Source organism: Malania oleifera, chromosome 7 (assembly GCF_029873635.1).
Source record: "Malania oleifera isolate guangnan ecotype guangnan chromosome 7, ASM2987363v1, whole genome shotgun sequence".
Taxonomy (NCBI): Eukaryota; Viridiplantae; Streptophyta; class Magnoliopsida; order Santalales; family Ximeniaceae; genus Malania; species Malania oleifera.
Window position 1 is genome coordinate 106,281,454 of NC_080423.1, and position 26,909 is coordinate 106,308,362.

A 26,909-nucleotide genomic window follows, 5' to 3' on the forward strand; every position below is an offset into this window, starting at 1 on the left:
TTCTCACTCCCTCCCTCTTCTCTTCTCACTCAGTAAGTAGCAGAGATGCAAATCCTTCAGCCACCCAAGCCCAATCTCTTCTTCTTTCCTTCACATCTCAAAACCCTGCAAAAACCCTACAGACCTCACAGCACCATTAGCCCCGCCCTCCACCTCCCAAGGCGTCCTCTCTCCGGAACCCCGCCCTTTTCCGGCGATTTCGCCGTCAAGTCCTTCAGCTCCGACGAGTACCCCGTCGACGATGACTACCAGGACCTCTTCGAGAAATACGCCCGCAAAGACAAAGAGACTGAAGAAGAAGCTCGGCGCCGCAATTGGATCGAGCGCGGCTGGGCTCCCTGGGAAGAAATCCTTACTCCCGAGGGCCGTTTCGCGAGGGCGAGTCTGAATGAGGGAGAAGAAGTACCGCTGAAGTCGCAGGAGGCCATCGAGGCATTCAGGATGATGAGCCCCAAATACAGGAGGAAGAAGATGGAGGAAATGGGATTAACAGAGGATGAATTCTACGCGAAGCAATTCGAGATAAAGGGAGAGATTCCGGAGCCGCTGAAGACGACGTGGGACGGGCCGTTGGTGGTTCGGCTCGTGCCTCCGAGAGATTGGCCGCCGAGGGGGTGGGAGGTTGATCGGAAGGAGCTGGAGCTTATACGCGAAGCGCATAAGATACCGGCGGTTATTAATATGGAGGATGTGGAGAAGGCGAGCACGAACACTGATGATTTGTGTTTGGATAGGTATAAGGTGTTTCTGGAGCAGTATAAGGAGTGGGTTGAATACAATAAGGATAGGTTGGAGGAGGAGTCCTATAAGGTTTTCAAAATCTCTCTCTCTCTCTGGATTTATATTTTTGCAGCGTCTGTTATATATATAAGTGATAGAAGAAGAGAATTCATTCGTTTATATTTAAATGCTAGCACTATACCGTTGTTCTAACATCCATAGAACTAAACAGAGGTATGAATTCAATTGAGGAAGCTCCAATTTGGTAAAAATAAGAATTGAAGATTCACCTTGAGTTCTTAAACTTTTGCATTAATATCGTACATATTTTGCTGAGTAATTCCAGGACCAAAAAGCTGGTAATATTTAACTGTATAATAAAATATTGGGTGTTATGAATGAGCTAAATGCAGCCTAAAATGCAACAAGTTGGGAAAGTTGGATTGAGGCAACAACATCATATGCTGTTAACTTGCAAAATTAAAGCCATGCAAAAGACCTCCAGTAACGAGTAATGTCCAAATTTCATTGCATCAGAGTAGTTGACTAATGTGCAAATTATTTATGTCTATACAGTATGATCAAGATTACCATCCTGGTAGGAGGAAAAGAGGCAAGGATTATGAAGAAGGCATGGTAGGAGGATGATATATTTCTATTTCTGGTTTGTAATTTTGTAAAGTAGATATGGTTCTTGGAAAAATAATCTCACTGATCTTAATTCTCTGTGCAGTATGAGCTTCCTTTTTACTATCCTGGACAAGTAAGTTACCCCCCTCCCTCTTTCTATCTCTTTTCCTCACTCCAAAAAAGGAAAAAAAAAAAAAAAAAAGAAACTGTTGTTAATGATTCAGGCGTGCACTAGCTTGGACACACTTCTGCATGTACTATGTAGGCCAAATATTGAGTATCACAATGTCCCATGTGTATGCATGGACTAAGAATAAGCCTCTCTTGAATGTGTTGTTTATCTAAAGATGGCGTTTTCTGAACCATTATCAGTATAAAACACATTGGATTTTAAGTGAACAGTGGGCACAATTTTGGTGTCCTTCAACCTTGATTAACCATTGTTTTCGGATTCTAGGAACTGGCACTTGGCATCTTCATATTGATTATTGAGACATTTTAACTGCACTGGTTCTACTGAATAAGTGCCTTTGGCTGACTAATTTATTTAGATTAGCAAGCCAACCAAACCACCTGTATGTTCTGTCATTTATATTACCATTGGTACGGAGTACCTTGTGATGAATATTCGTTGGACTGATGGTGACATTAAATTTGCACTGCATTCAGCTTTTTTAACGAGCATCACTGTGAGTTAAATGTATGATGGTTTTCAATGGTGCACACAGGTTCAAGGCACAAGGCCCTGTGACTTTGCTCCCTTTGGGTGAAGTGACTTTGCTGAGGCACATGTCTCTTCGCCCAGGCATGTGCTTAAAAAGCATGCATCATTTAGGTTTTTTTATAGGAAAAAGAAAAAGGCATCCCCTGAGGTTTGGTGAAAAGAACTAGACTTCCCTTGAGGTCTCAAAAATCTCACTAACATTTGACAAAAAGACTTGGGTGTTCCATGAGGTTTTGAAAATTTCACATGCCTCCCTTGAGATTTGGCAAAAAGACACAAATCTATCCTAATATTTTGGCAAAGAAAAGGCAAGGAGGGGATATAAATGTTGCAAAAATCAAATGTCAAGGGAGGCCTATATGATTTTTGAAAGGTCCACGCTTTTTGTCCAAACCTTAGTAGAGGTTTGTGGGATTTGGCGTGCGTATTTTTTTTTTTTCCCCAACTCTTGGAATAAGTCAATGTATTTTGTTCTTTTTTATATTCAATTATTTTACATTGTTTTTACAGCCTGTTATTCCTAAGAGGTTGTGTGATTTGGTGTGCATTTTTTTTCCAAACCTTGGAGGAAGTCGATGTCTTTTGTTCTTTTTTATATTCAGTTATTTTACATTGTTTTTACAGCCTGTTATTCCTAATTATTATACTGCACTGCATTGCTATTATATGGAATTACCCTGAATCAAGTTAGTTAAATATGAATGAAGAGAAACTTGTTTGTGCGTTCGTTCAAGATTATCCTCTTCTTGATGATGACGGCCTGATGGGGATCACAATTCTTTTAAGATTGACAGCCTTAGGGCTTAAGTAGCATTGTTAAGACCAAGGACTAAAATTTCAATTTTGATGGAGAATCCGAGGGTCTTGAGTTATGGAAAGTTTGGAAACTTTGATTTTGATTTAAAGAAACTATGGAAACTTATAGTAAATTATGGAGATTATAAGTGAATACTTTGGGATATGTTAGAATATATGATTGTGAATAAGAACCAAAATTGAAATCTACAAAATTTTCTTTTTCTTCCCCCCCCCCCCCCCCAAGTTTCTAGATTTTAAAACTCAAATTTCAGCCAAATATTTTAAAAATTTCTGGAATTTTGTCAGAAAAATTGAAAAAATAAAATTGTGTATTGTTTTCAGTTTGGCCACTCCTGATATCCAAAAATTTGGCCAAAGTTTTTGTAGGCTTTAGTTTTTATGTTTTTTGAATTTTAAGGATATTGGGTGCTGTATTTTTTTTTATTTTAAAGAAAGTGCATTAAATAAGAGAGAAAAAAGTATGAGTTTAATAAGGAAGCTAAGTCATCTTCCTAAAAAACATGAGGAATTAAAAAGGAAAATAAGAGAAAGTGATAGATACAGTGAGAACTCAAATTGACAAAGCCAACCAGACCCACTGAAAATCTGAAAAAGCCCCGCCAAAGAACTATGGCAGACAATTCAGTCCTGAAGCAAATGAAGAGGCATAGATCGGCCATTGGAAACACAAGCATTCTTCTCCAACCAAGTACATTAAAACATCACATACTGCACACAGGCATAATATGATAGGATAGCATATTTACGCTTTCAACAAGAAATCTAACTACAACACACCCAGCACTAACGAAGAATCCGAATGAAGTCCAGCCTGGGGAACAACGTAAGAATAAATGACAATGAAATTCATTGCTTCTATAATGCATCATGCAACTTTGGGAGATAGAGCCTTATATGTTCTCTGCGGGGAATTGTTTGTGCTAACCCTATTAAGGGTGACTAACCAAACAAAAGCCTTGATTTTTTAGGGTATTTTGACATTCCATATGCGATTAACCAGGGCCAAAGGAATAGAAGAGCAAATCAAATGTGAATAAAAAGAGAAAACACTCTTCAATCATCCAAAACCTTGATCCTCTAATCCTTTCTAGAAGAAGGCTGGGAAAAAAAACTAACAAATTAGGCAAAAAAGAAAATTTTCCCACCTCTGGGTCATTAAGGTTTATGCAAAATGAAAATTCTAGGACACATACTCATAGGAATAAACACATTGCGAGTAGTGATAAGGCGAAGAATAGAAGGAAAAGCAACAACCAAGTCTATTCCTGAAAAAATGAATGAGAGAACCATCAGACACCTTACATTTAATGTAAGGAAGGAACAAGGTTTAAATATGTGAAATGAATTTCTAAGGGCTTCAATGTCTAGCTCTACAGCCATCTCATCTTCCTAGAAACCAAATTTACTTCTAAATTCAAATTATTCTATGCCAAAGAGACTTAACTTCTAAGTGGAAATGCGACAACCACTTAAAATAGTGATGTTCTTTGTAGACACCAAGTTACCAAGACTCAAGGTTTAAATATGTGAAATGAATATCTAAGGGCTTCAATGTCTAGCTCTACTAGCTCTACAGCCATCTCATCTGCCTAGAAACCAAATTTACTTCTAAATTCTATTGACTCTATGCCAAAGAGACTTAACTTCTAAGTGGAAATGTGACAACCACTTAAAGAGTGATGTTCTCCGTAGACACCAAGTTACCAAGACTCAACATTCGATCAGCCTTAGACCTACACACACATCCCAACCCAATAAATGACCCCTCCACTCTCCCACCCTTAACCAAAGAAAAGCTGTCATCACATGCTCCAACCAAGCAGCAATTGTGATAGGAATTTTTATAAAGGGATACAAAGTAAAGGGGAACCACAGAAAGAGAAACTCAGAGAAGCTTGGATCAAAGTAATCCTGCCAACCAAAGAGAAAAAACTCTGATCCAACTATCCGGGCCTAGAAACCCTAGTGGCAGCAGGATCACAGAACAGATTGATCAAGGATTACCACCTAACAAAATACATAGGCATGTCATAGGCCATCCGAAACACCACAATTGGCAAGAAAAACTAAACTAGAAGCAACGTCTAAGGTAAGTACATTTTTAAAAGATCGCCTTTATGCGCTACCATAGACCATAAAAATGAAGTCTCGCAGAGAATGGAGCAGAAGGCAAGTCATAGACCAACCTCTTCATTTCAACCCAAAGCCCTTCCTACACAAAGCCCTATCCAAAAAATTCCATTTTGTGGTGTCATAGGCTTTAAAATCTAACCTAAAGACCAAGCCTTTTTCGTTCCTAACATCCTCAACTACCTCATTTGCCACCAATGCAGCATATTAAATATGACTATCAACCAAACTCAGTCGTCAGGCTAATATGCTTGTCCTTTGTGGATGTCTAGCTAGGATAAGTGTGTATATGTTTGTGTGTGTATGCGGATTCATGTCACTCCTGTTGAGAATTTTACTTGTGAGTTTGTCCCACATTGGAAAATTTGAGTGGATGATGGGTGCTTATATACGTGGTTGGGCCCAAGACCCAATAGGTTTAAACTTTTGGGTTAAGTTGGTGTTCACCCATGTGTATCAAGCTCACCCATAGGCTCTTCCGGTGCTAACAAGTGGTATTAGAGCCGACGGTTCGTAACTTTGGGTGAGCGACATCATAAAAAGTCGAGATGTAAAACTAATTTTCCTGATGTGCTAACAGTTGGAGGACCAAGTGTGTGGCCGAGTCCAATAAGGATCATTTAGGCTGGAGATGGAATCGAATAGGGTCAAGATGTGAGAGGTAGGATTGGTTCGGAAGTATGCGGAATGCAATTTGACGCATGTAAGGCGTTAGTGATAAGACCCACTTGAGCAACTGTTGGAGAATTGAGCTTACTCCCATAAGGGGGACAATTTCCGTTTAAGGGGGAGCGGTTGGAATTCACAAGTGAGGGGGAGATTGTTGAGAATTACATTTGTGTGTTTGTCCCACATTGGAAAATTTGAGTGGATGATGGGTGTTTATATACATGGTTAGGTCTAAGATCCAATAGGCTTAAACTTTTGGGTCAAGTTGGTGTTCACCCATGTGTATCAAGCCTACCCATGGGCTCCTCTGGTGCTAACAACTCCCTTTGGTGGGATACCCCCGAAAACCCACTCTAGGATAGATTGAGCGAATCTATTGTTTTCCATAGAGAATAGTGGCAGAATGCCATGATAGATGGGGGCATGACTTGCTTCCTTGGCTATTTTTGTTCCTAACCACTTGCTTTATTTGAACAGGAAAGAGCTTTGATGAAATTGTAGCAAACATGTACCTTAAGGCTCTTGCCTCTCTGAGAGTGCACACTTGTGCCTTGCACATAGGCTCCAGATCAGCAGATCCACTTTGCACCTTTGTGCACTTTGCACTTGTAATAACTAGGAGTTAACACCTTCTAACTAATTCTTCCTGTACCCTTTCTCATTAAAATTACCACATTTCAATTTTTTTAAATTTCATGTCTTTTGAAAATGCTTCTAAACACATACAACTAATACATAGGTCTGCAGTATGCTCACTCCTGTATAACCAGTTAACTTTCTGAGAAATATATGTGCAGATTTGTGTGGGGAAAGTAACTACTTTACATCTTTATCAAGGTGCATTTGTCGACATTGGAGGTGTTTATGAGGGGTAAGTATTATTCCTGATGCTTGTATTTTGTCAATGTCATTGAAAGGGTGAATCACTATTTTAGGAATGTGAGATTATGGATTGAACATTCAGTTTCAAGCTAAAGGGAAAGGTTATGATCCAAGTGGTAATCTGAGCTACAAATAACGGGAAAATTATTTTTTAGTCTTGATAAAAAATGTGTTTCACTGGTGAATATTAATGTTCTTTGTGAGTTCCTGGGGAACAGTTTACTGGGGCAAGTGGTTCAACAAGAAGTAGACGGGAGTGTGTAACTTTTTAGAACCCCCATGGTATCAGGCAAAGTTTTGCAGATCTTGGCATTGGAGATTCATCCTCTATTAGTGCAATGGGACACATGGATATCCGCCCTATTTTTCAAGCCATTCAGCCTATACAATTATGGCATATAATTACCCTCACCCTCACCCCCCCCCCCCCCCTGCTTAATACCTTGTTCCTGCATACCCTCCTCGTCCATATCCTTCTTGTCCACCACTGCCACTAGCACAATTCCAAGTAGGATATGATACATAACACTGCTTCCCCGATCTCAATATCCTTCATCTTTTTTTTCCCCAACTGCATAATAAAGAGGGCAAACTAGAGATGAACATAATATGGGTTCTTTACTTAATGAAGGAATTGTTGGTAGCCCTAGTATCAGCTCTCAAAGTCAGAGAGATGCTTATGTGCTTATGTTATTGTACCATGTTTGATTTGCTGTCAGGTGATTTACTATGAACCATGAGGCATGTTTCCAGAGGATGAAGTTACAAACTCTGAATTGTGGACAGTTATCATGTTTATTATAAATTATATTTATGATTTTTAGTTTAAATTGCACTTATAAAAATATTTGCAAAAGTATCCAATACAGAACATTTCTCACCAATAGCAACCAGATATCCAAGGTAGCATTCAATAGTTGTAGTTGCAGACTTGTAATATATATCACATGTAGGTTGATTGAGATTTGCTAACATTCATTTAATACATTAGTATCTAACCTTGTGGGGTTAAAACATGTGAATCTGTGTGTTTCTACATCTTTGCCATTGCAAAGAAAGGATTTATAGATGCTGCGACAGCTACCTGTTACATAACATCTACAATGGCCACAAGCCACAACATTTACACTGCGATATTGTTACATGGACCTCCACCATTTTTTAAAGCTTGCTAATGAGAATCGTTAAATGCATTTCCGTCTATTTTTTATTTAAAAGGAAGTCTTTTCAATATTTTTGAATAATGGTAATAAACATTTTTGCTTCTTTGGACCTTTTTCTGCATCTTTTATTCCAGTTTTGCTGAGATTTCCTTTTAGTTTTATTTATAATCCCTCCGCACCTTCCCCCTCAGTTTGAAATCACAGAGAAGCTCTCTATATCTTTTGGACAATATTTCTTTGTTTTTTGTATCTAGCTATCATTCTGGTATCTGTGGTATATAACCTCGCTCATGCCTCTCGGGTGAGAGGCACAAACAAGACAAAAGAGGCACAGGAGCAATCGCGTGAGCCTTCTAGGCGAGCTTCGGTTCAAAAGAATCCCGCTGCTAGAATCCTTCTTTAACTCAACACTCTTTCTTTTTCCTTTAGTGAAGTGCCTCTCGGGTGAGAGGCATGAACGAGGAGACTAAAGTATATAACCTTTCTTCACCTATGTGGCAGACATGAACATAGGGAACTTGTATCTTCCTTTCCTTCTATCTATTATGATTCTTATAGGGAACTAACAGCAATTGAATACCTTAATTGGAATGCTGGTATTTTTAAGAACCAGAAACTTCTCCAAATTTGCTTTGGGAGAAAGTTACTCTTCTTGCTTAGTTTTGGGCTTATTCTTTTGCGGTTTTGGGGGGTCTTTTGCTGTCCGATGTTTACAGGATTGGATGGTGGCGTTGATGTAATTTTTTTTTTTCATTATTTTGAAGTATGCCTTGTCTGGATTACACTGAAATTTTTCTTTTTTCCTTTCATTAATGAATCTTTTTCTGTTTTCTGACAAAATAGCAATCAAACACCATAGATAGGAGTGGTGTGGTTCCTTCTGCTTTTGCCACTCAATTAATGATGAGTAAAACTTCTCTTCAGTGTTTGCTTTATCCTCAAAACGAAAAAAAAAAGGAAAAAAAAAAAATCCTTTTCAGCAGCAGATTAGAAACTGTACCAGAGCCAAGATTTATAACTAGGGGGTTGGAGACTAGATTGTGAAGATGAATACCCAATTAAGGTTGTCATTGATTTTTCTTTTTCTTTTTTTATTTTTTTATTTGTGAGGCTGTCATTGGTAGTACAACAGGTAAAATTATAGTTATTTTATGGTCCACAAAAAGTTACGTTGAGAAAAAATAGATCTTGTCTGTTATCTATCTGTTTGCCAAAGTTAGCATTGCTAGTCCAAATTATAGTTATATTCTTCTCAAAAAGTTTACATCAAGAAAAAATGAATTCTGTGTGTAATTTATCTATTTACTAAGCTTAGCATGCTGAGTACGCAACATTTTTCTTGTGTATGCAAAAAAATGAAATGAATTGGTTTAGCCCTATTTGCTTTATGAAAGAATGAATAAAAATGGAAAAAAATTTGAAACTTCCAGTTTTTTTAATTCTTTTTTCTTTTCTTTTTTTCCCTGAGAGCTGAAAAGGAAAAATAAATCATAGAAGAAAAAAACTTCTATGATTGCAGACCGGCACGTAATTTTCAAATGAGCTTGCTGTTACAAGCCATCATTTTTATTTAGTTTTTTTATTTGTCAAAATTTGATGAACACTATCTAATCACAATGAGTTACAAGCTATAATTCATTTATTTACTTTTTCCATAACTGCCCTGCTCTGCCGCCTTGACTTCAAGTAGAACGAAGTTTTACAAGGTTTAGAGTTTATGAAAAAAATCACTTAGCAAGTTAGCAGCTTGGTTATTGTTTCAAAAGCCTGAGCACTGCTAACTCTTTCCAAAGCAAGGTGTTAAAGCTTGATGCACATTGTTGGCCTACAACCTCATAGTTTAAGCTTTTAGATGAAGTGGTAATCTAACATGGTATAAGAGCATGTCACCAGGGGGTCCTGGGTTCTAGTCTTCTTGTCTGCATTTACTGTGTGGTGTTTAAAAAATTATTTATTCCCTGTAATGGATGTCACTTATTACCTGTTTATCTCTCCACGTGCTGCCAAGCTGCACATGCCGGGGAGTGTTAAAGCTTGATATGCATTGTTAGTTTACAACTTAATAGCTTAAGCTTTTAGGTAAAGTGGTAATCTAACACGAGGAAACTATAGTTGTAGTAGTTTGTGCCTGTAATATGGGAAGCATTAACTTCACTTGAAAAAATTTAACTTGAACTGCTCTTCTTAGGAAGACCTCATCCTAGGCAAGGCCTGTGACATGATTTTTTCAAATAGGTGGATGTGTTGATTGTGACAAAAGAAATTCCATGTGTGTCATTTGTACACTTTATCTTTTTGAATGGAACATGTGTATCTGTTTGCTTCCTTTGAAACCTCTCGATGTGCAAGTTGTGTTCTAATTACCATAGTAATTGCTTAATTGCCAAACAAAGTGGTTACTGGGAGGCTCTGACTTGATTTGGTTTTGGTATTAGTTGAAACATGTGTCAGTTTTTATTTTGTGCAAAGGATTTATAGATAAATATTTACCTGACGATCTCCATGATAGATTCATATATCTTGGTGCATTTCAGGTGGGTTCCCATAAAAGGTAATGACTGGTATTGGATTCGCCATCACATAAAAGTTGGTATGCTGGTCATTGTTGAAATTTTGGTGAGTGACATAACACAATGTTGATTAGGCTATTTTTAATGCATTTTTAAAAAATAAATTTAATAAGTAAACAGCGGCAATATTTGGCATTATTTAACATGCTATATTTGGCATGTGGAAGCAGATTAGGAAGAGAAATAAAATCACTGTGGAAGAAATTTTAAGTAAAATATGACTGAGGGTTAGCCATTTCCTAAGAAATATTGAATCTGTCTTGTCCTGTCCAAATGAAGGCTCTTTTAAAAGTTATAATCTCTCCAGATTGTACAAATATTGAGATTTTATTCATCAGATGTCAAATTTAAGAGTTATTGTTTTGTTCTAGAAGCAAACAACAATCTGTTTGGTGTCAAAGTTTCCCAATTCTATTAGAATCTTATACAAACTTTTAACTGTACAGTGGGCTACAATAGACACTTTGAGTTGGTTCATTTATTTACATCTGTTCCTGGAGTGGTCATGCATCACGAGTTCACGATCATTACACCAAAGTTGATCCTTTCTTCCATTCAACTTGATTTAGGCCCTCGCATATGTCAAATTAAATTTTATTTCTTATGGCCTCCACCCTGTTTTACTTGTCCTGACAAATTCGTCCTTAATCAAATCACTCTACCTTATTATTTATTGGTCATTGTGCGTGTGTAGATGTTGACAGGCACAATGACCAATTAGCCAGTCACCATATGTTGATGTTGACACTTAGCTGTGTCTGGAGGCTTTAAGATGTTTTATGTTAATGGAACCAGACATCCTGCTGAGCGTTCACATATTCATTGTATTACTATTAGCAGCATAATATGAGATGAGTGGTTTATATATATATATATATATTCATGTACACCCCCCTCCTGCTTACATATTCACGCACTTAGGAATTGGGCACGTGCTCCATTACTTAAAAATATTTCTGGTGCCACAAACATGTGCTGTGAATGCACAGCAGCTATGACGTGTATTCCTTCAATTTCTTAATTTTTGGTTTGCAAGACAATTTGAATATTTGATAAGAGAATATAATAATAGGACCTTGATTTAGTGGTAGCTTTGGGAAAAATCGTATCATTATTATTGTTATTATTTGTAGTTGAACAGCGGAGACATTATTCAGCAAAGAGTGATTAGTTTGAAATAATTATTTTAGCAATCGAGGATAAATTTGTTTTTATGTTTTGTTAATGGGGATTGATATGTGGGGAACCAACTAGAAAGTTTGGAATTGAAAATCTAGGGGCAGGTGGAAAGTGTGTTTTTCCTAACCCAACTCCCTGCAGAGTTTTATGTTTCTTGAGTTCATTAAGTATGCATATTTTAGTGATCATTTAGGTTAAAATTTTTGAGTACTTTATATTTTGCAGGCGAAGCGAGATCCTTACCGGTTTCGGTTTCCTATTGAAATGCGTTTTGTTGATCCAAATATAGACCACCTGATGTATGTAAATATGTGACTTTACTACCGTTTTGAGATCTTTTATAATCTGTTTGTTTCATGAAAATGACCTTTTAAAAAATATATATTTCTTTATTTTCCAGACGTTGGGTCCTCCAAAATTTTTTGTTGGGGAAAATAACTTATTTGGTCAACAGAAAAAGACTGTCAGCTTTAACAAAGTAAAAGTTGTTTCCTGAACTCAGTGAGCATAGTTCTCTGCAAAACAGTGGGAAACAATTTCCGTCTTATTTTCTGAACAAATATGATATTTTTTCAAGACAATATTTTTGTGGTAAATGTTTTCTGCCATGAGGTGTTTTTCATGAAAACGAACAGAGCCTTAGTTTATGGGGCAAGGTTAATATGAGTTAATGGTGGTGGTTAAAATTGTTTTTTACAGGCTTGCTTATACAGTTTTGTTTGTTTGTCTGCATGCTTGCAGCTTCAATAGGTTTGAATTCCCTCCAATATTTCATCGTGATGAAGATACAAATCCAGACGAATTACGTGTAAGTACCTTTTTAATTTTTGGAAAATGCAAGATTTTGTATATTTTCACACGCAAACTTTTGTTTCTTTTTTGGGTGGCGGGCAGATACTCGAGTGTTACATTAGAGAATGTTGTTACTTACATTATTGCTTCAATGGTCTTGTTGACAACGGATTCTATCCGGGAGTATCGACAAATGGGAGTTGCATGGCAATCCTCAAACAAGAAAAACAAGAGGAAAACAAAGACTATATTTATAAGACAAGAATGATTGAAAAAGTGGAGTCGCCACCTTTATTTTCTTTTAAAAGGGAAAATGAAGGAAAAAATCTTAAGAGATCTGCGAATCAGATAAAAAGGTTTGGGAGTACACTTATGCGTAGAGAGGGTGATTAACCTACCTTTCTAAGGAATATCAGTCAATCAGTATTCCTATTGACGCCCCATTTTAAGATGGTTACTGCTAAGTATGTGTATGTGCCTTGAACACAAAGAAAAAGGAAGAAAAAAGAATTCCCTTTTTTGATCATTCAATGAAATATCTTTGTCCAAGAGGCCCAAACAACAAAGTTAGACACTCTGATATACTTTTCTTTGAAAAAGAGTTGGCCTTAAGAAAACCTAATATCAATGATAAGTCTCTCTATCTATTTATAATATATGTCAAGTACAATACTTATTACTTATAAAAACTCTTGACCCATAATAATAATGCTAAATGAATGAATAACCATTTACACTCCCCCTCAAGCTGGAGCATATATATAATATGCTCCACTTGTTACAAATGAATTTCACGCGGGCACCTCTGAAGGCTTTAGTGAATAAATTAGCATGTTGAAACTCAAACTTTATGTGAGTGGTTGCAATGATCTTCTGTACAAGTTTCTCCCAAATGAAGTGGCAATCAACTTCAATTCATTGTTTGCTCATGGAAGATCGGGTTAGAGAAAATATGAATAGAAACTCAATTATTATATATCAATTCCATAGGGTGAGAATGTGGAAATCTAGTTCTTTCAACATGTTCTTCAATCAAACAAGTTCACATGTAGTGTGCACCATAACCCTATACTCAAACTTAGCACTTGACCTGGCAATCACAGTTTGTTTCTTACTCGTCCAAGACACCAAATTACCACCATAAAGATACAATATCCGGTTGTGGATCTTCAGTCAAAAGGTGATTTGACATAATCTGCATCTGTGTATCCCTGAATATGAGTGTGACCTTGACCCTAATATGAGAGACCTCTCCTTGGTGCACCTTTGAGATATCTTAAAATTCAAATTATTGTAACTCAGTTACTTGTTCTCATAGAATCGAGAAATTGACTCATAGCACTTATTGCAAAGGATATATTTGGTTGAATGACTATGAGATAATTCAACTTTCCAAAATAAGTCTCCTGTACCGACTAGGTTAGGCAACAAATCACCTATATTTTATACTAGCTTAATATTGGGATCCATGGATGCATCAACAGGTTTGGATCCTAACAACCTCTTTTTTTTTTTTTTTTTTGAAAAAAGAGGGCGGCATCTCCTATATTTATTAGAAAACCCCTCACTTATGACAGAGGAATACCGTAGTTCCAACCTTGAGACTTGAGGAAAATAAAATCAAAATCCAAGAATCTAAAACTGACTTAGCCAACTAATTCAAAACTAATAAACCAATGACCAACAATCAAACAAATAAATAAGAACTAAACAGCTATAAGTGGAAAACAAACAAAATTTCGGAAGATCTCAAGGAATAAACCAACCACTCCAACCTTCACAAACACTAGCACAAAGCATCACAAGTGCAAGGAAGGAAATCCCAACAAATCCAATCGAATCATTCCTCTGACTTGCTGTGGAAGCTCATCTTGGCAATTATATGATCGAGATATACCAGATTCACCTTGCTTGGCAAAGAAATCCGCACTTTGATTCGCCTCCTTGTAAACATGTTTCACTTTGTAATGTATGCCTCTCAATGCTAACACAAGATTTTCCCACAATTTTCATAAGTTCGAAGTCGAACACTTCCCAGAATTAATCTGCTGAACCAACAAAGCAAAGTCACAAACAATCTCTACTTGATCAAATTCGAGATCTTTGCATAGATTAATCCCTATAATAATCGCTTTCAATTTAGCCATATTTTTGGTTCTATAACCCAGTGATGAGGAAAAAAACTGCTTTAAATAATCCTCTTTCATCTCTTATCACGCCTTCATCACCACAATTACCTGGGTTACCTCTACAGCTTTCATCCATATTCAACTTAACCCAACCTATCCTAGGTTTACACCATCTGACTACACGAGGAAGACGAACCCTCACATTTTTTACTTGAATATCAAAAGCACGAAGGATTGCAATATCCGTGCAAGAAGCAGGTGCACGTTTAGTCAACTTGTCCGAAATGAATCTCAGCTTATATTTAATATCAAGTCACACAGTTCTCATCGAATCATGAATTGATTTACCCTAACTCTACATCGACGAGTCCAAAGTCTCCAAATAATGAGATTAGGTATGAGATCTACCAAAATGCCTAACTGAGAGGCCCGTTTTGCACAACTAAACCAAAAATTAACAACCTCCTCTCATCTAAAAGATAAAAAACATACTCGTCTCATCTAAAAGATAAAAAACATACTTCCTTTGTGACAAGATAATTCTTATACGAGATAATACTTCTACACCTAAGAAGTACTTTAATGGTTCCAAGCCCTTGATTCGAAACTTACTCTATAGGAAAAGCTTTAGGTCCTAGATGCCTCGATCATCGTCACCAGTGATCACAGTATCATCCACATACACAATAAGCAAAATCATGCTAAATGGAGTATGATGATAAAATACAAAGTAATCTACTACACATTGGCGAAGGCCGAACTCAAGTACTACAACACTAAAATGGCCAAACCATGTTCTTGGAGATTGTTTTAATCCATGTAATGATTTCTTAAATCAACATATTAAGCTTGAATCTCCTTGAGCTAAAAACCTAGGTGGTTGCTCTGTATATGCCTCCTTATGAAGATCACATTATAAGAAAACATTCTTTACATCTAACTGATATAAAGACCAATGACAAGTGGAAACTAAAGAGATGAACAAACGTACTGAGGCGAGTTTAGCGATAAGAGATAATGCGTCTAAATAATCCAAACCATACACTTCAGTATATCCCCTAGCCACTAGACGAGCCTTCAAATGAGCCACAGAATTATCAAGATTGACTTTCACATTGTACACCCAGCGACAAGCAACCATAGACTTATCAGGAGGAAGTGGTACCAGATCCCAAGTATCATTATGATGTAGTGCACACATCTCTTCAACCACCGCAGTCCTCCATCTAGAATGGGATAAGGCTTCAAAAATAGATTTTGGAAGAGCAACGAAAGACAGAGTACTAACAAAATAGTAATACAAGGGAGACTAGAAATCATAACAAACAAAATTAGAGACTGAGTGTTGGGTACAAGTGCGTTTACCTTTCCGAACAGTTATAGGAAGATCAACATCATGAGAAATAAGATCATCTGACAAGGGAACTAGAGACATAGTAATAGAAGCTGGAGGAGGCTCTCCTCCTTTGAGTCGCCATGTGTATACTTGGAAATTGGGATGATCCAAGCAATAAGAAAGACTTAAACTAGATGATTTAGGAGAATTGGGCACAAATAATAGGTTTGGATTTGGAAGGCAAGGTAGAGGAAGGGACTTATCAAGGTCAACAGAACTCAAGGAATCAGAGACTTCAGAGTAGTATGGTGTAGACTCAAAAAGGTGACATTAGCAGAGACAAAGAATCGATGTAAAGTAGGACTATGAGATCGATATCCTTTTTGAGTATAGGAATAGCCTAGAAAAATATATTCGATAGCACAAGGATCCAACTTATCCATTCTTGAAGTTAACTAATGGGCAATGGACACATAGCCGAATATACGAGGAAAGGAGAACAAAGGAATCTTAGGGAAGATAATTGAGCATGGGATTTTACCGCCAAGGACAAAGGATGACATTTTATTGATGAGAGAGTAAGTTGTGAGCACAACATCACTCTAAAAAACTTTGGAGACATTTATTTGATATAATAGTATTCGAGTGATTACAAAAATGTCTATTTTTCCGCTCTGCAACTCCATTTTGTTGTGGAGTGTGGGCACAAGAGGACTAATGGATCATACTAGAATTAGTCATATAGTTACTGAATTGGGTATTGAAGTACTCATTTGCATTATAGCATTATAACTTCAATGTATCCTAAATAGCATATAATTTTGAATCATTATTTGTGAACAGAAGGCGCAAAAGATATTAAACAACTTGGAACGGTCTTTCATTAAATACTCCTCTCTTATAGTCATAGTGCACAGTTCACTCAAACAAGTGACTAACAAGGGAACCATACTTTTGGGAATTGCAAACTCCATCGCAACACTCACAAACTTGACTAATGATAACAAGATTAATTGTTGGAACAATCGAAACAACCACGAACAAGGTGACCCACCATGAACAAGTCATAAATAAATTAGTACAAGGCTGCCACAGCACCAGGAAATTCAGACGCAGCTCCAAAAAGCAACACACAGGAACAATTGGAGAGGTGAACCACCAAAACTACCATGGACAAATCACCAACAAACTTATAACACTGCCACAACCTCTCAAAAAAACATCTTATAAATACTATCACTGCTCCAAGAGTCACTAGTGACTTTTACTAACACCGAACAACAACTAACTTACCACGAATGCATGGTCAAAACAAAAATTGGATCTTTGAGCAAGACACATGCCCAATTGCTTGATATTTTGGTATATGGAAAGAATTAGAGAATTGAATCAAAAAACACAGCAAACCCAATTGTTTTGGACCCAATAAACTCAATAACCATTGATAAATAGTTTCACGAAGCATCAAACAACCATTCCTTGGGTGCCACACATGAGCAATTTAAAAAGGTGAGATCTTTGGACAAAAAACGTCACAAAAAACTCCATCAACATGTTAATAGAGGGATTGGATACTGCTGATGATTTCAGGTAAAAAAAAAAAAAAGGATGCCTGAGTAGGCTTCATGCGCTGGCGTATAGGGTCGGCCCTAGCAGCCTTCAACGGGTGTGTGAGGGCGCATGGGACACCTCCTAGAGATGGGATTTCAGTGGGGTGGCAGATCAGCCGTGTCTTGTTTTTTGCAAAATCTATGGTAGATTTTGTGTTCCTGAACTGGTGTCACCCAGAAAGTTTCCAGCAACTAGTCTGACTTCCGGCTATTTTCTAGGGCTATAGCGTTGCTGGAAATTCTTCTATGATAGTAGAGATGCGGTGGATTTTGGGCTCCGGGCTTTGGTTTTGATGGTGGTGGTAATAATTAAGGTTTCGGTTTCTAATATCATATTGAATAATTGGGTAAAATGGAAGACCTAACATCAATGATTGGTCTCTCCCTCTATTTATAATATATTTCAAGCCCAATACTAATGGTCATAATACCCTTACTAACTTGCACTTATTACTAATAAAAACTCTAATGCATAATAATAATAATGTTAAATGACTAAATAAGTAAATAACCATTAACAGATGTGTTCAAAGATGATCATATTTCAACCATAGAATATTTTAAGAATGGAAAACGGGGTGCCATCAAATTCAAGATGATATTGGATTTGGCTGCAAAAGATGGCTGGCTTTTAAAATTGATTGATGTGATGGGGTTTGATTGGCAGGCAAATGAAAGGCTTGATTTGATTTGAAATCAAGGATTGAAAGTGGTTAGAATAAAATCTCTTGATTTTATTAGGGATTGAATGATTAATGCAAAATCTAGTGATTAAAAGTGACATTTGTGATTGAAATCAGAAATTGATGATTATTGATATGAAATCACCGATTGAGATCGATTATTAATGGTGATGAAGATTTGAAATCCGTGATTTGGAATCAAAGATGAAATGGTGATTGATATGGAAATCCACTTATTGAAAATCGGGGATTAATGATGGTAGAGATTTGAAATCCAAGATTGAAATAAGAGACTAAATGGTGATTGAGTGGTCCAATTGAAATCAGGGATCTATAGTGATGGAGATTCAAAATCTATGATTTAGAATTAAAGATTAAATAATGATAGGAAAATCCCTTGATTGAAATTGAGAATTTATGGTGATGGAGATTTAAAATCTAAGAATGAAATCAAAGATTAAATGGTGATTGAGAGGAAAATCCTTTGATTGAAATCGAAAATTTGTGGCGATAGAGATTTGAAATCGATGATTTGGAATCGAAGGTTAAATGGTGGTTGATATGAAAATCCCCTAATTGAAATGGGGAATTTATGGTATGGAGATCCAAAATTCATGATTGAAATAAGAGATTAAATGGTGATTGAGTAGAAAATCCACTAATTGAAATTAGGAATTATGGTGATGAAGATCTAAAATCCAAGATTGAAATCACAAATTAAATGGTGATTGAGTGGAAAATCCACTAATTGAAATTGAGGATTTATGGTGATGTAAATTCAAAATTGAAGATTGAAATCAGAGTAAAATGGTGATTGACTGAAAAATTCATTGATTGAAATCAAAGATATAATGCTGATTGAGAGGGAGTTTGTTGATTGAAATATGTTATTTAATGATAATTGGGAAGACTTTTGATTTGCAATCAATGAAGAAGATGGATTTTTTTTTTTTTAAAAAAGAATACATTTGGTTAGATATGGGATCCAAAAATGGGGATGTTTTCCAAATATGGGGAATTTTGGAAATGGTAGTAGGGTTTCATCATTTGCCAAAAAAGGAAACGACTTAAACTCAAAAAAAAAAAAAATTTGTAAAGGTTGCATTTTGAAAAAAAAAAAACCCAATAGAGGAGTCCCAAGCTTGCCCTGTGCCTAGGGAGAGAAAAGAGAAATACATTGTACGGTTGAGTTCTCTCTACTGCCCATCATAAGTCGGGATGAATATTACGCAGATCAACATACGAAGGCACCAAATTTCTAAGCTAAGCTCCAAAAGACATGTTCAAAGTCAACTAATTTACAATAAATGAAACTGATTAACACAGGAGCAAAACAAGACATAAATTATGATTTCATGCAAATTGATAGGCAATAAACACAAGTCAAATAGATGTTTTTATCTCCAATTTCCCAAAATAAACCTACCAATCATTCAAAGACTCCCCTTTCTTTATTTTAATTTTATTTTTTACCATTTTCAATTTATATATATTTTTTGAATTTCCAAAGTATTTATTTATTTATTTTGAATGGAATATTTATTATAATACTGATAAAAGGGGTAATACCATATAGTACTAATAATAGATACACTTATCATTAGGATACTACTAGTATAATAATAAATAAAAACATTCTCTAGAGAAAGAAACTTTATTTAATCAAAAAAATATTTTATTTTATTTTATATATATATATATATATATATATATATATATATATATATATTAAAATAATACAAAAGATCTAAAAAAAACAATAAGAAAAAAGAAAAAAGGTAGACTAGTCGATCGGTCAAGTGACTTGGTTAACTGGGTTTGGTAGAGGGGAAGGGCGGTTGACTAGCCTATCAGGAATTCCTTCTTCCTGTATTAGGTCTCATTCGAAACCCTAGTTTCCACCCTGCAGTTGGTCTCCTCTACCACCATAACCCATCTTTGTGTGCCCTCGAGCACATGACCACCCTTGTCGGTCTCCGGCTACCCTTGCACGCCTATTGTAGCTAGGCTACTTGCGGCCAAGTGATTTGCTATGGACTCTTCCTCAACTCACAAAGAAAACCCCTCGAACTTGAGGCTACACACAAAACTGGCCAAGGCCCCAAACGAATCCAACATTCTCCTTAAAATCAAACCAACGTGTAACATTGAGAGGATTCACAAATACTTGCAAAGATCATGATAATCAAACTAAGCAAGAATGATACACAAGGCAAAATAAAATATGAATAATTTTGAACTCGAGCATAAAGGCAAAGTGAATTAAAAAGTGTGGGAGACCCTACCTTGTTACAATTATTTCTAGATATTTCTTATAAGAAAACTCGACAAGAAACTAGTATCCACAAGTAGGTAGTCCTCTTGAACCTCCCTTTAGTCATGAGTGCTCCTTCAATAAGCAAGCGTATACATGTTCAACATGTGTGCTCCCTCTTTTTCTCTCTTATATGTGTTCTTGAATGCAAGTTCAAGAGTTTGTGCTTGTCTCTCTCTCTCTCCTAACGTGTATTGCCCTCCCTAACATTTCAACATCTCTCATCTCTCTATAAGTCAAAATGTGCTCTCCCCTCCCCTTCTTTTAACATGCCTTCCCCACCCCAACTCCTATTTATAGGCAAAAGCTAGGGGGTAAAAATGTGCTCCCTAGAATACCCTTGGGAGCAGGGAGGAATTACCTCCTTGTCCCCTAGGGTGTTTGGGCGCACAAAAGGGTTAAACAAACCCGGAAAGGCCCACTCAAATCAGGATAAGGCCTCAAAATCTCCGATTGGAACTTTGAGAGGCTCTCTAAATTCAACTAAGCCAAAATAAAACCAACAAAGGAGTAATGAAACCCCTTCTAGCCTACTAGGTTAAGGAAAAAGAGGGAACCCCGGTCAAAATGGGCATTGACAGGTCCAAGATAGAAAACGTACTTCATATATGTCAACTATCATATTTTGAGTTGTTTTGTTTGTTCTTTTTTTTTCACATAAGAGTGATGGGCTTATGTCGCTCCTACCATTTGTACTATAGATCTTTGTAAATGGCATGCTTATATGTACCTGGATTGTGAGCTTAGATGGCTTGTATTGTATCTACAATCTACCATTAGGTATGTTGTACTTGATGAGCCTTCAATGCAAATCTAATTGGCTACATTGTATCAAATGATTAAAATGATTAGTTAATTTTGACCATCTTATATTTAGGTTTCATAAACTTCACTTGTGAATGTTGTTGGTGGGATGTCCATTGGTGGATCTTGTCCTCTTCGCTTGAGGTTTTCTAGTATCTGGACAAATCATATGGTTTTATGAAACCACATGCTATGTTTTGATTCTTTTGTCAATCCTATTTCCAACTAGAGATTTTGACAATTGACTCAAAACTTTATTTTCCTCCTACTTTTATAACCATAATTGCAGTGAAAGATGCTTGTGTTAGATGATCTCCAGAATTCCTAAATCTGAAATTCTTGAATATTTCATTAAAAAAATTTTGAAGGCCCCCTGCTTGTGTATTTTGGTGGAGGTCCTGAAGTTTTTCTTGTTTTTGAAGTTTATGGTTTCTGCATTTCTTATGCCTTTTGTTTTGGGGATCTTTCCATTTGCAGCGTGATTGCGGAAGACCTCCTCTTCCTGTAAAAGATCCAGGAATAAAAGTGGAAGAAGAAGCTTTGTTGTTTAATCATCCTTATGTTGAAAGGGTAATTTTACAATGGTTGTTCTCTTTTTGAAAATGTTGATGCTTCTAATATTACTGTTGCAAAATATATATCACGATGCATGGAAAGAAAAAACTCATTTGGCATGACTTTGCTATTGCTCAGAAATGGGCTCTTATGTTAAATGGAGAACGTGAAGGTTGATCTGTACTTTGAATCATGTGATTATTTGGGTGCACTAAATGGACCAGGGATTTGTGGCTTACCAAATCTCATGGAAACTTTTGTTAGTAATTTCCTCCTTTCTGCTGCTAATATGCGATTTTATGTACACGCATGTAGGTTACATTGATGTGTGTTGACTCACCACTTCTCACGACCTTGACATGCTACTCCATATAGTGTTTTCAAGTTTTTGTCTCTTGACACTTGATACTATTTTTTAAAAGTAGAACTTACGAGTGCCTGTCGTCACCCATAACATCCTTAACATTTTTTAACTGATAGTAAAAATGTAAAAATAAATAAATTTAGAATAGAGATTTGTTATGTGGGTGCTCCTCTATTGCATGCAATACAATCCATTTTTCAATGTCCAGGAGAGATTTATACCAGCTTTAGTGTCCTGGTACTGCAATTATGACACATTTATGTGTATCTGCTGCTCGATTAGCTTGCCCTTAAATATGATTCAAGTTAACATCCTCAAATTTCCACATATCTTCTTGTTATGACTAATTAGGTTTGTCTAACCAACAGCTTTCCCTCCGTGTGTGTCGCACGTGTGTGTTATCTCTAATAATATCAGTAACCCTATTATAGTCGCCTTGCTCTTGAACCTTATTGATTCTCCCTTGCTTAGCGGCTTATAGTCTACACATTCTTGTGGTGCTTTGGATCAGGGTTGGCAACTTCTGGTAGAAGTCCCATTGGATGTTAGTGAGGGTAATAGCCTGTAGCAGCATCTCTTCTAGCTGATAGTTAATAGAACCAGACCAGTTCGGATTATGTTTCGGCTGGTGTGATCTTTGATATATGACTAATTATTATTTTGTAATTATTACAAGGACTTGGCAATCACATTTTTTAAATGAGTACGCTTAGCACCCCATTCCATTTGAAAGAGTTCGAATGAGTGATTACAGATTTATGTTTTAGCTAGAACTTGCTTACCCTTGCCTTTCTGTGTTGCAAATATATATATATACTATATTTGTACTGGATGATGGACACATAATCACATTACTAAGAACATCTTTCAGCATTTTTGTGATCAGTGGTGGTCATTGACAACTGTTCTTGTGTCCTTGTTATAGACCTAGAACTGTAGAATTACTAAGATTTGAAGACCATGCATAAGTAGCGTACTTCTCCCGAAAGAAAACTCAATATAGGCTCTTTTGTCTAATGGTTGATTGGCAATGCTACGGATCTATCATCCTGGAAATTTTGTAAGCTCTATTGACATTTTTGGTGCATCTTTGTTTGCTGTGCAGTTGTGGCAACTACATAATGCTGAGCAATTGATTCTTGATGATATGGAAGCTAATCCTGATAAATATGAAGGCAAAAAATTATCAGAGTTGACTGATGACGAAGAATTTGACAAAGAAAACAGCGTTGAATATACAAAAGTTAAATATAATAATTCTATAATACCAAAAGTGATTCTGGTGGGCTATTTCCTTGTGACATTGCTTTATCTTGTATGCTAATCCGTTACCTGACATTGCTTTTTACTCTGGCAGAAAACAAGTGTTAAAGAACTTGACTTGGAAGCTGCTCTTGCGGAACGTGAGGTTAGCCCTTCGACTATCTGCTTATATTATGCGTGAACCTCTATAGTAGATGGTGTTTCTTAGTACTCCCATGAAAATATATATATATATATGAAAGACAGAAAGAAAGAACAAAAAAAGATGGTGTTTCTTAACAAGCGGCGATACTTGATAAAATGAGGCAGCATCAGCTGGCATTATTTGTACATTCATTTGATTTGTGGGTGGATTGGGTTGTACATGATATACTTGGTTGTTATGGGACAAGAACAATGCAGTTTTTTTGCAGACTCTGGCTCAGGAAATTTGACATCGTCCAGAACTGCAAGTTGCAATGGTTCAAATATTGAATCAAATTGATTGTTCTGATTACTATTATATTTTTTCTTTTATAGTTCTAATTATTTTATATTTTTTTTTCTCCTAGAGATGCGTACGTTGGGACCTTGTTTGGCTGCTTGTGCAGCTCAGAAAATGTTGTCTTATTCCATCCTGGCTACACAATATTTCATGTTTACCATTGTGTTTACACTTTCTTATGCATTATCACCTATACACTCCTTTTTAAAGCATAAAACTGATATAAACACAAACATGTTCTTGTGAACTTGTTTCATTTATGCAGCTAGTGGAAATGTCTGTATTTCATAAACAACTTTGCCCCTTCTGACTTCTGAGCAGTGTCTACATGTCCATTTGTTGCAGGAATCTACTGAATTATATAAAATGCCATTCAAGTAAAACTGTAATTGAACTCATTGATGAACTTTGTCTTTAAAAGTTGCACTCCTGCAGCTTATTTTTCTTCTCTTTTAACACAGCACCACAATAAACTGAGAAGGGAAGCAGAAGAAAGAGGAGAGACATATAAAGTTACCAAGCTGAGGCGAAATATTGAGATGGATGAGTATGACTTGATCCAGTGGCGTAGATCGTTAGAGGAAAGAGAAGCCCTGCTCAGAGATATCAGCTGGTATGCTCATTGGTGTTGTAATTGTTATTATCAACTTGTACAGAAACCTTTTATGAGGGTTCCTTCAAGTTATCTGCCTTAAAATCAGAAGTGCTATTTTCAGTTTCATCCCATGAGCTTCAATATTTCCCATTGTTGACATCAGAATGAATTTTTAAAATATCTTTAATAGTATTTGAGATGTAGTTGGTTGTTCACTATCTGCAAGAGTGACATTATCAAGATTTATTGTGTATCAAATGATTATGATAAAATGTGTCTTACATAAATCATTTACTGATTACTCTTTTTTCGGTCATGTCTTCTATCGTAGGCAACATATCTCTTGTTCCTTCAAAATGCTCATGAATAGCGAAGTTATGCAATAATTCATATGTATCTTGATGTGAGAACATCTTTGAGGCTCTCAGCATGATTGTGTCGAGTTCACAGTGTTAACTGTGCATCATTTTTTAGGGAGAGAGAGACATGGAACCCCCCATGCACTCTCATTATAGATATTACCATGCTGCTGTTGTGAACAAACTATCTCAAGAGCTTTTCTTTGATTTTCAAAATGGCTCCTTTTCTACATGTGGAATGGTTTCTCTTCTGGAGTATTCTGTTATGCCTCATTGATGAGTATATATATTTGTTAAAATTTTTTGACTTGCAACTTGGAGCATTAATTGTTCTTTTGTAGTTTTGTATTCTCATATAGTTTTTAATTCATCCAATCCAATTTATTTTTGAACAAAATAGCCTTTTTAATTTGTCAATCTATTTCTGACTGAATTTTTTTCACTTTACAGTCGTCAAGCTCTTGGTCTCCCATTGCAAGAACCAGGGAAGTTTTTACATCCCCGTTTTTGGAAGGATGAGTATGATCCAGCAAACCCTTTATATCGATATGACTACTGGGGAGAACCAAAGAACTCAGAAAAGAGTATGCAAGAGCGGATGACAGATGCCCACAACAAAAGAATTGTGGGAAACAGCCCTGTTTGGTATGAGATGTCCTATGAAGACGCTGTTAAGCAGCAGAGGCGAAGAGAAAAAGAAGCTCAAGCTTACAGAGAAATGCAAAAGGAAGCAGAAGAGGCTGATGAAGATCAGAGCAATGAGGAAAACGATGATGAGTTAAACGACTTTGATGACTTTATTATCAGCAGTTTTAATGCTCCTAGCTCATATGTAGAAGCTCATCCAGTTAATGGGACTGAATCTAGAATGCCAGATGAAGGCATATTTGAGAACTAGTTAGAGTAAAACTTCTACTACTTGTTCCATATATCTTCTTGTGTTCAGTAAGTATAGTTTATGTATGGCAAATGCAGCAAATTGATCAAATGTTGCCTGTCAACAGCATTTTCTTGTGCTTTGAGATTGATATTCTATTTTCAGGGGAAAGACCAGAATGAAGATGAAAATGGAAGTGGGCTCTAGATAATTATCATTCTGAAACTATCCTCCTTTTCTCAAGGGTAAAAGTCACAAAGTCAAGTTGGGCGAGGCAACTGGCCCGAACTTGTATGCCAATTGTGGGTATTACACCTATATTGGCTTATTCTTGCTGCCCTATTCTGGTAACATCGATCATTTTAACACCCCCAACCACTTTCCTTGCCTCTGAAGCATTTCTTTGCCTCATCACTATCAAATTCAGGAGAGTATTCAATAGTATTTATTCCCTATCATAACCATCTTACTTTTCATGTGTTAGTCTAAGCTATTCTATTTATAAACTAGATGAGCTCACTGGTAGTGAGATGGGAGCACCAATAGAGTTTAAGAAGATACTGGAGTAACAAAACTACAAGATGACAGGATGGCGTGACAAATTCAATTTCACTCATCATCGTTTTTTGAGCATTGCCTTGTTTGCTACATTTGCCATTCATCAACTATAATGTCATGTTGAACATGGACAATGCTCAAACAAGATAAGAGGCGACCAACCAAATAAGATATTTTATTAATTTGGATAAATGATTGCAGGTAATATGGACCTAATACAGCAAGTTAGGGGAAACTTCCATTGTTGTTACTGAAATGTAGTATTTAAATACAGAATAAAGTTAAGAAGCTTAGTTTATTTATTTACTCTTTTAGACTTCAAAAAATTTTGTTTTCCATTTTTATGCATTATGATTGACGATGTTTCATCCTTGTGTTTTGCTCCCTTCCCTAAACAAAATCACTCCTTTACAGTAAAAGATCTCAATTGATTGAAGATGTTATTAGCATAACTAGTACTGGGTCCTCATTGGGTATTTATTATACAATAGTGACCTGTTAACCATAGAAACATGGACCAAATCTCTTTTCTTATATCCTCATCATAATTTAAATCCCAGGTTCACCGATAATGAAACTTGGCCAATAAGGAGTATGTAATAGACGAGGATATCATTTTAATAAATAAATAAACTGCATGTAATTGCAAGGCATCCCTTTGCTTCTTTGGAATCTTATCAATTTTAAGTTCCTCGTGGAA

General features: G+C 36.3%; 1 protein-coding gene across 2 annotated transcripts; it reads left to right on the top strand.

Annotated features, from left to right (window-relative positions):
- LOC131159341 (protein PLASTID TRANSCRIPTIONALLY ACTIVE 10) lies at window positions 1-25,762 on the top strand. Of its 2 annotated transcripts, XM_058114190.1 has the most exons (12): window positions 7-810; window positions 1,297-1,356; window positions 1,454-1,483; window positions 6,490-6,563; window positions 10,272-10,353; window positions 11,712-11,785; window positions 12,228-12,294; window positions 21,632-21,724; window positions 23,179-23,355; window positions 23,431-23,481; window positions 24,282-24,433; window positions 25,225-25,762. In XM_058114190.1, the coding sequence occupies exons 1-12, from the start codon at window positions 46-48 to the stop codon at window positions 25,670-25,672; spliced, it is 2,073 nt and encodes a 690-aa protein (XP_057970173.1). In that variant the 5' UTR covers window positions 7-45; the 3' UTR covers window positions 25,673-25,762. The 2 variants fall into 2 exon arrangements, with proteins under 2 accessions (XP_057970174.1, XP_057970173.1); XM_058114191.1 differs by lacking the exons at window positions 6,490-6,563; window positions 10,272-10,353 and having other exon boundaries at window positions 1-810.
- Window positions 25,763-26,909: the final 1,147 nt, after the last annotated feature.